The 16,971-nt window shown below is 45.3% G+C and overlaps 1 protein-coding gene across 1 annotated transcript; it reads left to right on the top strand.

Moving 5' to 3' along the window:
- Positions 1-6,643: 6,643 nt before the first annotated feature.
- On the top strand, positions 6,644-8,043 carry ZG16 (zymogen granule protein 16). The gene is given in 3 exon segments (XM_061209868.1): positions 6,644-6,698; positions 6,883-7,015; positions 7,725-8,043. Coding segments are annotated over 3 exon segments (507 nt in total).
- Positions 8,044-16,971: the final 8,928 nt, after the last annotated feature.

Below are 16,971 nucleotides of genomic sequence, written 5' to 3'. Positions count from 1 at the left end.
GTGAGGAGGAGGAAAACAAATTAAAGGAAACGAAGGAAAAATAAACTAAACAAAGGAAAAAAATAAAAAGTTGTAGTTGATAATTCAGTAAGAGGTGTGGAGACTGAAAGCAAAAACAGAGCTTAAAAAAAGTTACCGTGTAATTGTATCTCAATAAAAGGAAATAAAAACCAGATTCCCAAGTGACTTTAACTTTAGTTGTTCAAGCCAACTTACACAAAAATTCTTTTTCAAGTCTTATGATGCATTTGACAAGATCTCCAGGATCTAAACTCAAGCTAAACCATAAGATAAAGTTAACTGCAGATGAAAAAGATATGGCTGCCTACACCATCTTTATCTGAAAGAGACCAAAATGGAAGGCCATGTTTTGTGAAATTCTCAAGGGAGAAGAGAATAAACATTTACCCAGTACTTACCACGTGCCAGGTCTGTCAACAGAGATTGGTTGATCTCCTTATCTCCAATATACAGATGAAGAAGCTGAGGCTCAGTAGGTCATGAAGAGAGTAAGGACTGGACCCAAGCTTTAACCCATGTCTCTTTATAATACAACATTCTGTCCACGAATTCTTGGTACATCGCTATAGGTTTCTGACTTCAAAAATGATTAATATATAATCATTTTGTAATATATACACCTATCAAATCATAATGCTATATACCTGAAACTAATATAATATGTCAATTATATCTCAATTAAAAAAATTATTAACACTGTACACTTATCTACCCGAATCTGGGTCTCCAGAGCCACTCTAGTTACCCTAGATGTGTCCCAATCCACTTCTAGCCTGACAGTTTTGAACAAATAGCATTGGTATATAAAGAAATTGTATTTGAACCTTACCCTTTGAGTTAAAAAACTGCAATTCGTAATAGGAAGTAACATTTCATATTGCGACCCACTACACACAGATAGAGTGTTTAAGTGCACTACTTCAAGAAACAATATTGGGACTTCTCTGGCAGTCCAGTGGTTAGGACTCGGCGCTTCCACTGCCAGGGCCCCAGGTTCGATCCCTGGTCGGAGAACTAAGATTCCGCAAGCTGCAGGGCCAAAAATAAAACCCCAAAAACCCCCAATATTTAACTTTGTTACATGCACTGCTCTTATTTTCTTTTCTATTCCACTTTTAAAATATGCTGATCTTGAGCTGTTAAACTGATTTCATGGCCCACCAATGGGTTAAGATCTACCGTTTGAAAAACACTGTCCTTTAGGGTTTTGGTTGATCTTGAGATATTTTTTTCTTGTTTTATAAATGCAGAAATATAGGCTCTAAAGAATGAGGTGAACTTCCTTAAATTCACAGAGCTAAGAAGTATTGGATGGAGGACCTCAACACAGAATTCTGTGTTTATGCCCAGTATTCTTCTGAATACAGAATTTCTTCAGAGGAAGTGTAAATGAGAAATTGAAGAAAACCCATATGCAACCCTGTGAGAAGAGAGACATAGCTGTGTGAAGAGTCAAAAGAGGAACATTTCATAGGAGTCTCACTGCAGCCGAGGCATTTGACAGTCATTTCTAGGGGACGCCTGCTCTGGGCCAGGTGAGATGCAGGACCTGGGAATTCAGAGGTAGAGACAACACAGTTCCTGCCTTAGCATGGGCTCCCGTTTCAGTGGAGGAGGCTTCCCTGTAAACAGATAAATTACGGTGCAGGGTAATTAGAACCAGACTAGTGATGGAGGAAGCACAGCTGGAGGCCAGAGAAAGGAGCCATGAATTCTGTTCAAAGTGAGGGGCTGGGAAGAGAAGGGAGCTGAGGAGAGCAGGCTTGGTGGTGGGAGCAGGGGGCGGCCAAGGTGGTGGTGTGGTGGTGGTATGGGCCGAATGTCTTGAGGGTAGAAGGCACTGGGTGGGCAGAGGAGGGGAGCATTTTAGGCAGCCATGTAACCGAGCAGGACCCTAGGAGTCTTTCCCAGAATAGACCCCTACCCATGTCCTCCGCCTGCCTTTTGTCTGTAGAAAAACTTTAGTCGAAGAATAAATTTAATCAGAGAAGTGAGAAAATGCAGAAAGAAAGGGAAACGGTCAAGCAAGACAAAATAATAATACTTTAGCCATTAATCATAGTCAAGGACCTTTAGTTCCTCCTCAAGGACTATAGATATTATTCTGACCCACGTCCTTTGAGCTATTTTACAGATACTAAAACTCCCACCAGGTGGAAGAAGTTAACTGTATGCTGTCCACAAGCGCGTAGACCCCAGACCAGTTAGAACCAGAAGGTTGATGATGCTGACTCCCGATTACCTCACCGCCAACCAATCAGAAGAACGTCCACGAGCTGACCACACCCTGCTCCTTGAACACTATAAGACTCCTCACTACCCCCTCCAGGGCGGGACACACAGTCTTGAGGTTGTTAGCCCACTGTGGCCCCCTTTGTCTGGCAAAGCAATAAAAGCTACTCTTTTCTACTTCACCCCAAACTCTGTCTCCTCCTTTCTCTTCGCATTTCTATTTGGCACCGGTGAAGAGGCCGGTTTTCGGGAACAGCTGGAGTAGCAAGACCAAACTGCAGGCCACTGAGGGGCTGGCGGGTGGGGCACGAGGGTCAGGGGGGTAGAACCCCCTTTTGCAACTTAGTGAGGTCACTTCTGCTCTCTAGACTTTATCCATTGGAACAGTGAAGGGTGAGCAGAAAAGCAAGCTCACATTTGTTTTCATGGTAAAACCCTTTGTTCAAATGAAACCTCCATGGAGGCCCAATGTGTAAATGAGAAGGTGGAGGATGTTTTTTTCTTAACAGGAAACAGATCTGCTGTTGTTTGGAACTATATTGTGAAAAATCCTTGATGGGGGGAAGGGGCAGATCCTCACCTGGGGTCTGAACATGCACCAAGACTTGGAGAAGACAGAGCTGCTTTGTCTGAGGGAGGGAGGGCGTCTTGGGCAGTCCAGGAGGGCAGGCGAGAGGGACCCAGCAAAATGGGGGGAGGGTCACTCCACTCTTGCCATGGCCTCCCTTCCCCAGGCTCACCCACCCGCAGTCCATTCTCCACTCTATCAAAATCCGGAGGAACCCTTTTAAAAGGCAAAACCCTTCAATGGCTCCCCTCACTCTCGGAAGGAATCCAAACTCCTGACCATGGCCTCCCAGACTCTGCGGCCTCCGCCCACTGGCTGCCGCCCAGACCTTGCCTCCCACTGGCTTCCCTCACTTACCACCAGCCACCCTGCCCTCCCTGCTGTTTCTGAATTCATCCCACGTGCTTCCTGCTCAGGGCGCTGGTACTTATTGTTCCCTCTGCCCGGCCCACTCCTCACCCAAATATCTGTATTTCTCTCCATCACTTCAATCAGGTCTCTTTGCAAATGTTACCTGAGCAGAGGACCCTTTACGCCAGAGCAGCAGCCTCCCCATCCCTCTTCACGTTCCCTCTCTGCTTTGATGATTTCTTCAGAGCACATATCATGTAGTAACATTCATTTGATGACTCCGCCTGCTGGAGTGAAAGCTCCTGAGGGTGGGATTTGACTCTCTTCCTCCTTGCTATCTCTCCAGCATCTGGGGTGGTGCCTCCAATATAGAGATGCTCCATAAACATGTGCTGAGTTAGTCGCTTTGCTAAGGGGGCAGAGGAGACAGTGAGTGTGAGTTGCCTGGGATAGCAGAAAGCTTGGGAAGGCTTTGGACTTTCCCTGCCTGTAGCACTGGAGCAGGGGTACCTTCCACTGCTTATAGGGACTGGGGCAGGTAGGCACCCAGCTGGCACATGGGTTAAATGTGAACTAGTTTAAATAGGAGCTAATGAGGTAGAAGCAGAGGGGGGCCTGGTGTCCCACGGCCTTCACCTTCTTCCTTCTGGATCCTCAGGCACAGCATCAGAGCAAACTCTAAGATGTACCAGCATTAGCTACACAGTGGCCCTCCTTGTCTCCAGGACGACAGAGGATGAACCCTGAGACCCCTCCCACTGGAGGAAGGGTATCTCTGTCACTCTGGAAAGGGGACTCAGGAACTTATGCCCGGAACCCAGGGACCAATCTGCAGGCATGGAGGAGACTCTGGATCTCGGCATGAAACTGAACCTGTGACAAGTGTAGGAGCCTCTATTCTGAGGGTCCCAGATGTGTCAGTCATGGAAATGTGAGGGTGTTTTCCCAAGGTGTTCACCTCAGACCTCCCTGAGCTGCCATCTTTGATTCCCTGTGTTTGGTCACAGACTCTGTGATGTGCTCCTATTAAAGAAGAAGAGATGGATGATAATGAGAGAGGAGAGAGGGGGAGGAGTTAGAGAGAGAGCTTGGGAGAGATGAAGAGACAAAGAAGAGAAGAGGCACCGAGAGAGAGAGAATATAAAGGGAAAACCTCAGGGCAACAGATGTCAGGGAAAGATCAAGACATTAAAGGAAGGAGAGAGAATCAGGAAAGAAAGGCAAGCACAAAGAAAGGACAAAAGGCATAAGAGAACAAAATGGCTGGAATGAAGTAAAAGGTGTCACCAGGATGTGCTCGTTTTGGACATGCAGAAGGTTGGAGAGGGGAGATCACGCAGTGCATCCTTGGCTGCCCTCCTAGCTCCCGGAATCTCCCTGCCAGGAGCCCCACCGTACTTCTGGCTCCTCAGGGTGGGGCTCCCTGTGTTTCCTGGGACGAGTCCTCAGTCCCAGATGGTGAGCCTATAAGGGGGTGGGGTACTCCGAATGCCAGGCTCCTGACCATTACTAACCAAGGCTAAGGGTTCCAGCCCCTCCTTGGGCTCTGTCTTTCTGCCCTGCTGACACAGTGGGTCAGAGGGCCAGTCCTAGAGGGGCCCCAGAAGAGAAGGGCTGGCAAAGAGAAGAAATCGATGACACCAACCCTGGGGAAGTTTCAGACCTACAGGAGGGAGCCATTGCCCTGTGTGGGCTACAGCCCCAGGAAGATTCAGCTATGGTGCCCAGAAGTCCTGAGGGCCCAGAACTGCCCCCAGAGGAGGACCTGTCTGCTTTTACTTCCTCAGCTTCCCACTTGCCCGCTGGACTGACTCTATCTGTTCCAGGGAGGGGGATCTCCAGGTGTCCTGCGGCCTCAAGTCACCATTCTCAGAGAGAAAAAGTTTGTGAAGAGTCTGACAGATCGAGGATGGATGAATGGAAAAAATAGTACAGCAAAATATTAAGATAGAATCTACATAGTGGGCATAGGGATGTTCACTGTACCATTCTTTCAACTTTTCTATACTCTGGATTTTTTCATATAAAATATAAGGGGAGAGAAAAAAAAATGTCTGGCAAATAGTAGGCATTCCTAAGTATAAGGTGTTGGGAGTGTAATCCCTTTCCAGGAGAATCTATATTTCAAATACCTGCAGAGGACAATGTTTATCCTGAAAGATGGCAGATTGCAGGTGAGGGCACCAGCAGAAACCAAATAGGGGAAGGAGAACCTTGGACCACACCCAGAGGTGATTAGGAAGTTTGCCCACCCAAAGCAGATGGCCCTTCGGTTGGTGATCTTTTCTCAAGTTTATTCTGCCTCTCCTGAGATCTGGGCTTTGGTCCAGAGTTGACCCCACCCTGCCACCTGTAACCCTTGGGGCAGGATAAGATGTTCCAGACCCTGCCTGACAACTGACCCTAAGAGTTTGATCATGTTTGCTCAGGAGGTGAGGTTCACACAATAAAGAGCGGGGCGGGGGGGGGGCTTGAACTAGGTATAAAAGACCTGGAAGTTTCCAGGGGTTACTTTGCACTTGAAACTGCCAGGTGAGGGGTGACAGAGGCATGGGCTGAGGGGTGACAGGGATGCCTGGATTTCAATTAGAGGGGATTCAAGCTGAGCTGAAGAAGAGGCTTCCTGGATTGAATGGCTGGGGAGACCTGTGTGTCAGCTAACCGGGGCATCTGGGTGTGAGCTAGTCTTCGGTGTAAGGATATCTGGATCTCAGCAGAAGGACTGGGGACACCTGGGATACACCTACGGCCAGATTTGTGTTAGTGGAGAAGGAGGTATGACAAATAGACCAGGTGCCTGGGATCTCCTATCTTAAGCTGGTTCTGATTCCTTCTCCAACTTCTCAGTCTATCCCACCTGCACCAGAACTGCTTGGACAGTGGTGTTGGCTGTCCCTTCTATCACCACCTTCACTCTCCAAGTGACCCAGAGACACACCTCTAAAATGCTCCTTTCCTTCTGATTTGAGACTAGGATGAAACTAGGAATTTAAACTATGCCCCAGATGTCCCACAGACTGGGCCAATCTACCACAGGCCTACTTCAGTTAGGTTTTGCTCCGACTCCTGGTTTGATAAACTCAACCATCTCTAGGATTTGGAGATGTCCTTCACTTCTTCTTTAGAAAACTCCTTTCCTGCTTTGTGCCAGGAGGGAACAGGGCTTGACACAGCCTAATCCAGAGAGAAGGTCACGATTGATCTTCTGGCTTGGGAGGGAAGAGGAGGGTTGGCTGTAGCCAGACCGGAGAGAGGCAGAGGGATTGAGGACACATAAGATAGTATTTGTGACAAACAGGACTAGAGACTGTGGACAATTCTTTCTAAGACCAAGACTGGGTGGACGAGGTCTGAGTTGAAGGACCAAGAAACCTGAGCCTCAACTGGAGGTCAGGGGTGCCTGGGTAAATGATATCTGGAGGGATAAGGGTAAACGTTCACTTTCTCCTTTCTTCCCACTCCAGCCCCAGGATGTTGACCATTGCTTTTCTTGCCCTTCTTTGTGCATCAGCCTCTGCCAGTGAGAGTAAGTGAGAAACCAGGAGCCCAGCACTAGAGTCAGGGGAAGCAGCTTCCTGTACTGCTGGTGGCCAAGGCTGTCAGTGGCTGACTTGGGGTGGTGGGAACTGAGTTGCGGGAGGAATAAGGGTGGTGGGGAGAAACTGAGCTCTCAGGGGATTTCTCCCCCCCAACTCCTCCTTTCCCTCCAGTTCAGGCCAGGTCCTCCTCTTTCAGTGGAGAGTATGGAGGCCGTGGAGGAAAGCCATTCTCCCATTCTAGAAACCAGCTGGATGGCCCCATCACTGCCATTCGTGTCTGAGTTAACAGATACTACATCGTAGGGTAAGATTCTTTGCGTTTCTGTGGTTTGGGGACCTTCTAGGATCTTACTAAATTGTGAATTTCTCAGTCACTTTGGGTCACATCTATTTCAATCAAGTCACAGGGATAACATGATATGGAAAAATTATTAGAGGACTTGGATTTGAGACCTGTGATGCCGAAACCCCTAACACTCCCACACTTGTGATCTTGGGTAAATCATATACCATCAACTCAGAGGGACCTGGAAGTTGTCTCGTTTATCCCCCACCCAAGGTTTAAATCCCCTCTGGCATCCTCCATCTTTGCTTGATGCCTCTCCCAAAACTTTATCCTTCTGATCCTGGATTTGTATCCTAGCACAGCATGGACAAGTCTCTTCCCTCATCGAAGCCTTTCAGATGTTTGAAAAATCCCTTTTCTTGTTTCAAGTAGGGGGTGGGGGCCTGGTGGGAGTGTAGACTTCAAATTCAAGCTCTGATATTCACTGTCTGGGTGATTCTGCGCAAGTTGTTTTCCCTCTGTGAGCCTGTTTGTCAGCAAAATGAGGAGTTGAAGTTCCATGTATGATCTCCAAGGGCTTACCCAACCCTCAAATTCTGTGGGACTGGCAGGGGGTTTGTCATCCCTGTCACTAGTCTGAAGGTCTCAGCCTGTAGGCCGAGAGGTCCTAAATTCTGATCACCTTACTCAGTGTCTCCCTTCCTTCCCTCCTCACCCCTGCCCCTAGTCTCCAGGTGTGCTACGGCAAGGTGTGGAGCGAATATGTGGGTGGCAAGTTGGGAGACCTGAAGGAGATCTTTCTGAACCCTGGGGAATCAGTGGTCCAGGTGTCGGGAAAGTACAAGAACTACCTGAGAAAGCTGGTCTTTGTGACTGACAAGTTCTACTTCTTGACTTTTGGGAAAGACAGAGGCATGAGTTTCAAAGCTGTCCCCTTGTACCCCAACACTGTGCTACGATTCATCAGTGGCCGATCTGGCCGATCCATTATCAATGCCATTGGCTTCCACTGGGATGTCTACCCCAGTGAACACGAGAACTGCTGAGTTGTCCTGCAACACTGCAGTGGGGGTATGGGAACCCCTCACCACTAACCACCATCCACCTGTCTCAATAAAAAAAATAATAAAAGGCATGGCTAAAGCTAGTGTGTGTATGGGTGCCTGCAGCTGGGATCCACCTCTTGACTCTGGGTATGGATGTGTGAGTCTCATTTCTGGCTATTTGTCAGATGTCAATCTGGGGAAGAGTGGGAGGATGAGGGAGAGAGGTGTAAGAATCCTGGGCTTTTCTTCATAATTTATCAAGAGGAGATAAGATTCTGGCCTGCACCAATTCTTTTTTTCAAGTGTTTACCTAAACTGGAGTTCTAAGGCTGAAGGTAAGACCTAGTTGTGGCTTATCACCAAAACCCCAGATGTTCCACTCTCCAGCCCTTTTCTCCCCTTTGTCTTCCCCTTGAGATAGTGCCTCTCCACCAAAAGGCTGTCACCTCACTCTCCTGACCTTAACCCACTCACTGTACGTGGGTGGCCTGAGCCATCATCCTTTGTTATTTCCCAGAACCCACCTGACTCCCAAAATTTAGCCTAAGTTCCTGCCAAGGGCTTTGCTTATTACCCCAGCCTAGTTCCTCCCCACCTTTACTCATAAGCCCTGGTGTCCTTGCTCAGCTCTCTCAGACCGCAGTTCTTTCCTCAGGAAGCCACCACCTCCTCAACAGCTTCTACTCTGCCAATATCACCCTCAAAACAAGGGCATCCCAAGGTGGGGGGCGTGGGGGGCAGAGATTTCCATCATGGGTTTCCATGAAGAGAAGGGGCTGGTTCGAGTTCAGGGGAAGCATTAGGGTGACTGGATAGATTCAGCAAGGATACAAAGTTGCTTTGGAAATAATTCTTAGGACTCTAGCTCCCGGTCCTAAATTTTTGACTGTTTTTTGTTTGTTTGTTTTCTTTTTTGTGTGTGTGGTGGTGATTGGGGGTGGGGGAACTTACTCATTGCTCCCAATAAGTTTATACACATCCCAGAGAATCCCAGTCACATTTCTTCACAATTAGACGAAGATAACAGTTATGTACATGTAATTTTATAAAGAAATATTAACATTACACAAACTTATGCCTAGCCTGTTTTTATAAAAATTCCTTTATTTCTCTCAATTCCATGGAATGGAATACTATGCCACTGTAATTATATTTTTATTGAGACATAAATCACATAATACAAGACTCACCCTTTTAGAGTGTGCCATTCAGAGGTTTTTAGTATATTCACAAATTGTGCAACCATCACTACTCTCTAATCCCAGAATACTTTTACCACCTCAAAAGAAACCCCATCCCCATTAAGTAGTCACTCTCCATTCTCCTCTCCCCCAGGCCCTGGTAACCCTCACCTACTTTCCGTCTCTATGGATTTGCCTATTCCGGACATTTCATACAGATCAAATTATACAACAATGTGGCCTTTTATGTCTAGCTTCTTCCATCTAACATAATATTTTCAAGTTTTATCCATGTTATAGCATGTATCAGTACTTCAATCCTTTTTATGGCTGAATCTGACAGACTTTTGACAGATCAGATATCTGGTCAACTGTAGGAAAGCCTCTGTTTTCACACTATGCCCACTTAAGGCACTGGCACCTCAGAGGCAGCATGGCACAAGGGGACTAAGGGAAGGGATTGCTGGCTCTTATCTAGTCTACACATTAGGTTTTGGCAGGAGATTATGATTAAAGAAAATATCCCCTTACTTAAAAACTTAAGCTTTAAAATTGCTGAATTAAGCTAATCACACATTTACCAAATATTCCCTGCTAGGATCTGGTTCTTTTCCTCTAGTCAAACTGTTTTATTGGTGCCATAACAAAGGTGTTCTTCATAGGATGTTAAAGGAGCCAAAAGGAAGGCTAACTTTCTCTGGGAGGTCAGGGAAGACTCGTGTGTGTGTGTCTGTGTGTGTGTGTGTGTGTGTGTGTGTGTGTGTGTGGTGTAGGGGAACAGTACTGGGCCCAGCTTATGCAGAAATATGAAGATAGGGCTTCCCTGGTGGCGCAGTGGTTGAGAATCTGCCTGCCAATGCAGGGGACGCGGGTTCGAGCCCTGGTCTGGGAAGATCCCACATGCGGCGGAGCGGCTGGGCCCGTGAGCCACAATTGCTGAGCCTGCGCGTCTGCAGCCTGTGCTCCGCAACAAGAGAGGCCGCGATGGTGAGAGGCCCGCGCACCGCGATGAAGAGTGGCCCCCGCTTGCCGCAACTAGAGAAAGCCCTCGCACAGAAACGAAGACCCAACACAGCCATGAATAGATAAATAAATAATTTTTTAAAAAATATGAAGATATGAGAACTACAAGTGGTTCAGTACAGGTAAAATGCAAAGCACAATTGGGCCAAAGATGAAGCCTCACGGAAAGGCAGGAACCGCGAATATCATACTGAACGATTTAAACTTTATCTTATGAGTTACGGGGAGCCACTGAAAACTTTGCCCAGGGGATTGATAAGATTTAGAAGAATATATAATTTTCCTGGTATAAGTGGGGAAAATGGACTGAAGGTAAAGCAGGATGAGATACGAAAATAGTTAATAGACTAGTTCTAGATCAGAAATGATGTCTACACAAAGGCAGTAATACGAGGAAAAGAGAAAAGGGAAGAATTTGAGAGATTTGAGGTGGAAGATAGGCTCAGAAGAACGTGATAACTGAATGCACAAGGGTGAGTGAAGGAGAATCTAGGAGAACTACCATGTCAGTAGCTTGGGCAACTGGGAAGACGGTTACTCTCTGAGATGGGGAATACAAAAGAAAAATGAATTAGCTTTTGGACCCACTCAGTTTTGAAATATAGTTGATTTACAATGCTGTGCCAATCTCTTCTGTACAGCAAAGTGACTCAGTTACACACAGACATTCTTTTTTTTATATTATTTTCCATTATGGTTTATCACAGGATATTGAATATGATTCCCTGTGCTATACAGGAGGACCTTGTTGTTTATCCATCCTATATATAATAGTTTACATCTGCTAACCCCACACTCCCAGTCCTTCCCTCCCCGCCCCCTCCCCCTTGGCAACCACAAGTCTGTTCTCTGTCTGTGAGTCTGTTTCTGTTTTGTAGATAGGTTCATTGGACCCACTGAGGTTTTTTTTTTTCTTATAAATTTATTTTTATTTTTGGCTGCGTTGGGCCTTTGTTGCTGCGAGCAGGCTTTCTCTAGTTGCAGCGAGCGGGGGCTACTCTTCATTGCAGTGTGCAGGCTTCTCATTGTGGTGGCTTCTCTTGTTGCGGAGCACAGGCTCTAGGCATGCGGGCTTCAGTAGTTGTGGTGCGTGGGCTCAGTAGTTGTGGTGCACGGGCTTAGCTGCTCTGCAGCATGTAGGATCTTCCCAGACCAGGGCTTGAACCCGTGTCCCCTGCAATGGCAGGCATATTCTTAACCACTGCACCACAAGGGAAGTTCCTCCATTGAGTTTTGATGTACCTGTGGCACATTCTGGAATGGGGACATGTCTGGATCCAACACTGGGCAGAGGGATATTTGGGAATAAAGCTTTGATATGAGTTTGATATAGGGCTTAGATTCAGGAGTCACCAGCACATAGATAATGAAGTTCAAGTGATGGGTGTGGAAGAAGTCACCCACGGAAACTGTAGGCATATAAAATGATAAAAGGCTGAAGTCAGAGAGGACTGGGGAACACCAGAGTTTGACAGCTGATCCAAAGAAGAATCAGTTAAAGAAATAGAGAATGGAGTGGTCTCGGAGGTGAAGGGAAGGAGGAGTGATGCACTCAAAGGCAAGACAGAAATTTCAAGGACTCTGAGAAGTCAAGAAAAGGACAGACTTCAGTTTCTTTAGCTTTGGCAATCAGAAGGTCATTTATAATCTTGACAAAGAAAGTTTTGGCTGGAACCTGAAAGTTGGAGCCAGGCTGCAATTGGTTAAGGAATGAATGGGAAGTGAGGAAATACAGCGGCAAGAATGGAATATTTCAAGAAGTCTGGCTCTAGAAAGGCAGAAAATATGTAAGTAATATTTATGGGGAATGTAAGGAAGGAGGTTTTTTGTTTTTTTGTTTTTCCTAGACAGGGGAGACGTGAGCATGAGTTAGAGTAGAGGCTGAAGATTCAGGAAAGAGGAGATAATTGATGGAGCAAGGTCTCAGAAGAGATTGGCAAGGATGCTTTATGTAGGTGTTGGAGCAGGAAACTTTAAGAGAGAAGAAAATAAAGAGTGAAGGTATAGGTTAGTCTGTATGGGGAGTAGGTAAAGAGTGAAACTTGAGGGAGTTAACAACTAGCCTTTACTTGTTCAGTTAAATAAGTAAAGTTACTTGCTGTGTCAGTCAGGTTCTACAAGAGAAAGAACCATGAAGAGATATACGTACACATATACATACAGAAAGAGATTTACTGCAAATAATTGGTTTATGCAGCTGTGGAGGCTGGCTAGGCAAGTCTGAAATCTGTAGGGCAGGCCAGCTATCTGGAAACTTCCAGGCAGGAGGAGATGTTGCAGTCTACAGGTGGAATTTCTTCTTCCTCAGGGAAACCTCACTTTGGCTCTCTTTTTTTCCCTTCAGAATACGTTATTAGGTTATCAAATCCTACACTTTTAGTAACTTCATTTTATTTTTCAAAAAAATTTTACCACTTTATTAAAATATAATTGACAAATAAAAATTGTACCATATTTAGTGTACAAAGTGATGATTTGATATACATAGTGAGTCCCCAAGCTCCCACTGCAGAGCGCAACAGGGAGAGCCATGTCAAGGGAACACAGGGCCAGGCCTCTTGAGCAGCCCCAAGAATAGAGAAGCCTCAACCTGCACAAGCTGATGCAGTCATCCAGGAGACAGCTGAGGTCAAATCCCTAAACAACCATCCCAACAGAACCAACTCTCTAGTAACAGAAGACTCCCTTTTAGGCTACAGCTCATGGATTTCAAGAAAGCTTTTGGTCCAAAAAATTCAAGTCTAGCCAATGAAAGTGTGCAATTCTTGGTGTTATCATGAACGTGGACCTGCATGTGCTGGGGAAAGACAGCAAATACAGACCAATTTTTTTTTTTTCCTAAATTTTATTTATTTATTTATTTATTTTTGGCCGCGTTGGGTCTTGGTTGCTACGCGCGGGCTTTTCTCTAGTTGTGGCGAGGGGGGGCTACTCTTTGTTGCGGTGCGCGGGCTTCTCATGGCGGGGGCTACTCTTTGTTGCGGTGCGCGGGCTTCTCTCTTGTTGCGGAGCACGGGCTCTAGGCACGGGGGCTTCAGTAGTTGTGGCTCGCGGGCTCTAGAGAGCAGGGTCAGTAGTTGTGGCGTACGGGCTTAGTTGCTCCGCGGCATGTGGGATCATCCCAGACCAGGGCTCGAACCCGTGTCCCCTGCATTGGCAGGCGGATTCTTAAACACTGCGCCACCAGGGAAGCCCAGACCAATTATTAACATAGGCTATATGAGAGAACATTAAGGATGACTTCAGGTAGGAAGACTATATTAATATGTTTACATGTTTAACATGTCATACATGTTTATCTATTTCAGGGAAAACAGTAGGGAGAGATGAAAAATGGAAGAGACAACTAACATTTATTGAGCATCCATTATAAGTTCGGTACTCTTCAAAATTACCTCATTTAATTGTGACAACAATTCTATTGGAAAGTAGTAGCATTGTTCCCATTTTTCAGATGAAGTCACCAAGACAAAAGGCAGTTGATATGTTTGTAGGTGATGAGAGTCACAAGGACAGATGTCAGAGGTCACTGTGTCCCCTCCCCCCAAACTTACACCCTTGCCTATTCCCCAGTAGTATTTAATAACTGAGCAAACCCAAGCAAAAAGAAACTTTTTTTCCCAATTCTCTGCTTCAGTTTGCCATCAAAAGGAAATTCACCCAGAAACACTATGAATCTTAGTAGAGCAAATGAAAATGAGATCTGTTACTCTCAGTACAAAATTAGAGCTAAGAAAAATTACATTACTTCATTTGGTCATATTACAAGTATTTATTAGGTGCCTGTGATGTACCAGGCACTCTGCTAAATGTTGTTATTATACTTGTTCAAAGTCACAAACATAGTATGTAGCAAAGTCAGGATTAAACTCAGGTCTTTCTGATGTTAAAACCTGGGCATTTTCCACATGTCCTTGATTTTCAAATATCTTAGAAACAAAATCTTACAAGGAATCCCAATATGAGGATCACACAGTTGGGAAATCATGTCCTGCTTCCACACACGAGTTTTGACAAATGCATATGCCTGTGTAACCCAAACTACTATCAAGATATAGGACATTACCATCACCCCAGAAAATTCCCTCTGGGCCCTTCCCAGCCACTTCCTGCCCCCAACTCTCAAGAGGCAATCACTTTTCTGACTTTGTCACCACAGACTAGTTTAGTTTGTTCTGCATTCAATCTGTTATTACATATCATGTAGCCTTTGCACTCATGAGAGAATAAGAGTGAAAAAGCAAACAACATCTTAGTATTGTTATGAAAATAGTTTTAACTTTATAGAGACCAGGGACCCCCATTTTGAGAATACCTGCTCTAGCGATTACAATATTTTGTTTTGTTTTAAACGTTAATATTCTTTTTTGTCTTCTCAAGGCAACCTCTGCAGAGCAAGCCTCATCATTCCAGTGAGCACAGCAAACTTGCCCATGCACAGCAGCCACCAAAGGTGACCTCAGTGCCTTTAGGAAAGGGCCTGTGTACAGCTCGGCCGGACCCCTGGGAGCTCCTCTGGGTAGTGTCCACCCCACCCCCGTGGCTCTTATATAATTAACTGTACATGAAATGAAGGAAAGGGTGTCCACGTGGGGGAGACTGGCATGGCTTCTTGGACACCCATGGTGCTCTATTATCTGAGGACTCCTTCTTCTCCACCTCGCCCCCCAAGTCTGGTTCTCTCTTTTCCAGCCCGCGTTCTCTTCCTCATCACTGTTGCTATGCCTGCTGTCCCAGATGACCCTCATTTAATCTTCCTAGGCTTGAAGGACAGAATTATCTGCTTCATCCACTAGTCTCTTTCCAATTTTTATGGCGTAAGCTCTTGTATTCAACTTTCCTCTGCTCTCCTTTGCTACTTAAGGATCTAGTTTGGAAGTTTTTTAAAAAATTACTGTTTCTTTCTCTTGGAAAATCAGGTGTTTAACAACCCTAATTTCCACCAGGCAGATGCAGATCTTGATACCCTTCCCTTATAATTCCTTGTTTATTGTCTGTCACCATCACCCAGTCCCACACCCATCTCCCCCATGAAAAAAATTAACTCCAGGAAAATAAGAACCACATCTGTCTTCTTGTTCACCATGGTATCCCCACCACCTAAGACAGTGGCTAGCACACTACAACTGAACACTGTGAACGGAATTATCTTATTCTCTTTGAATATCAGTTGTTTAACAATCCTAATTTCCACCAGGCAGATGCAGATCCCTAGGAAGCAGATCCAACCATTATTCCCTTTCAAGAGCTGAAGAAATGGAGGCACAAAGAGGCTAAATATCTCTACCCCAGGCGGCCTGGCAACAAAGCCCCGTACATAAGCTATTTTTTCAATCTCAGAAGCTCTGACTCCCTGACCTATGCTCTTTCCACTATTTCTGGCAGGTATCTTACCAAATATCTGGAAACTGGCAACAAATGTGAAAACATGAAGAGCCCCTGTGTAAAGTGTAGGGAAGACCAAACTGCTAATCATCTAATAGTTCTCGAAGTGTGGTCTTGGAAATTCTGGAGATCCCTGAGACACTTTCAGAGGTCTCCAAGGTCAAAATTATTTTCATAATAAAACTGAGATGCCATTTGACTTTTTCCCTTGCATTCTTCCTTGGGTATACTGTCGAGCTTTCAAGAGGTTATATGATGTGTGATATTACAACAGACTGACTACAGAAGCAGACATGAGAATCCTGCTATTTTGTCTTGAATCAGACATTAGATTTGTAAAAATGTAAAACAATGCCACTCTTGTTACTATTTTTTTGCTTTGGAAAATAGTCATTTTTAAAATTAAAATGTTTTCTATGTTCTATGTAATGGGTTTGTTATTGTAATTTTTGGCAATTTTTTTAATGGAGATATAATTCACATAACATAAAACTTACCATTCGTAAGTGTACATTTTAATGGTTTTTAGTACATTCACTATGTTGTGCAACTATCACCACTGTTTAATTCCAGAACATTTCCATCACCCCCAAAAGAAATTCCATACCTATTAGCAACAGTCCCAGTTCATCAACCCCTTACCATCCCTTGGCAACCATTAATCAACTTCCTGTCTCTACATATTTGTTTCTGTAATTTTTAAGTGCATTAATACATGTTTTAAACTTGTATTCATTTCTAACACTGTAAATATGGATAAATAAAGTCCATATAAACAGAAGATCTTTGGGGCCTCAATTTTTAAGAATTCAAAGGGATTCCAAGGCCCCAAAACTTGAGAACCACTGGTCTAATATTTGTTTTTTGATAGGCTGGACATAATGTCTAAATCAGGGCCCTACCAGGAGCTCAAAGATGGGATGATCATCCCTGGTTAAGCTTCCAGAAGGGATAGGGAACTACTTAACAGACGACTAAACCCACAGGACATGGGACCAAGGGTGAAGTTGACTAAGAAACAGACTGAGCAATGCTTTAACCCTCACTCCGACGTGTTGAGTGCTGAGTTACAAAGTAAAGGACATCCGAGCTGGTCTCCTTGGCTCAGACATGCGACATAAGGGGACACAAATGTCACCTGGCCTCTGCACCCCAGAGTGGCCGTGGGCTCAGCAAGAGGTGAGTGCAACGTGATTGTCCACAATCCAGCCAGCGTGGTCCTGACCTAAATTAGTGACCAGACGTTGAAGCACCGTTGACTTGTCCTCAGGGCAAGTCCCCAAACTCACAAAACAATTCCCGCCTCACAAGCGCGAGAAACAACTTCTGAAGCAAAAAA

This window comes from Eubalaena glacialis, chromosome 13 (assembly GCF_028564815.1).
Source record: "Eubalaena glacialis isolate mEubGla1 chromosome 13, mEubGla1.1.hap2.+ XY, whole genome shotgun sequence".
Taxonomy (NCBI): Eukaryota; Metazoa; Chordata; class Mammalia; order Artiodactyla; family Balaenidae; genus Eubalaena; species Eubalaena glacialis.
The sequence above is the reverse complement of the archived record's forward strand: the minus strand, read 5'-3'. Positions and strand labels throughout refer to the sequence as shown.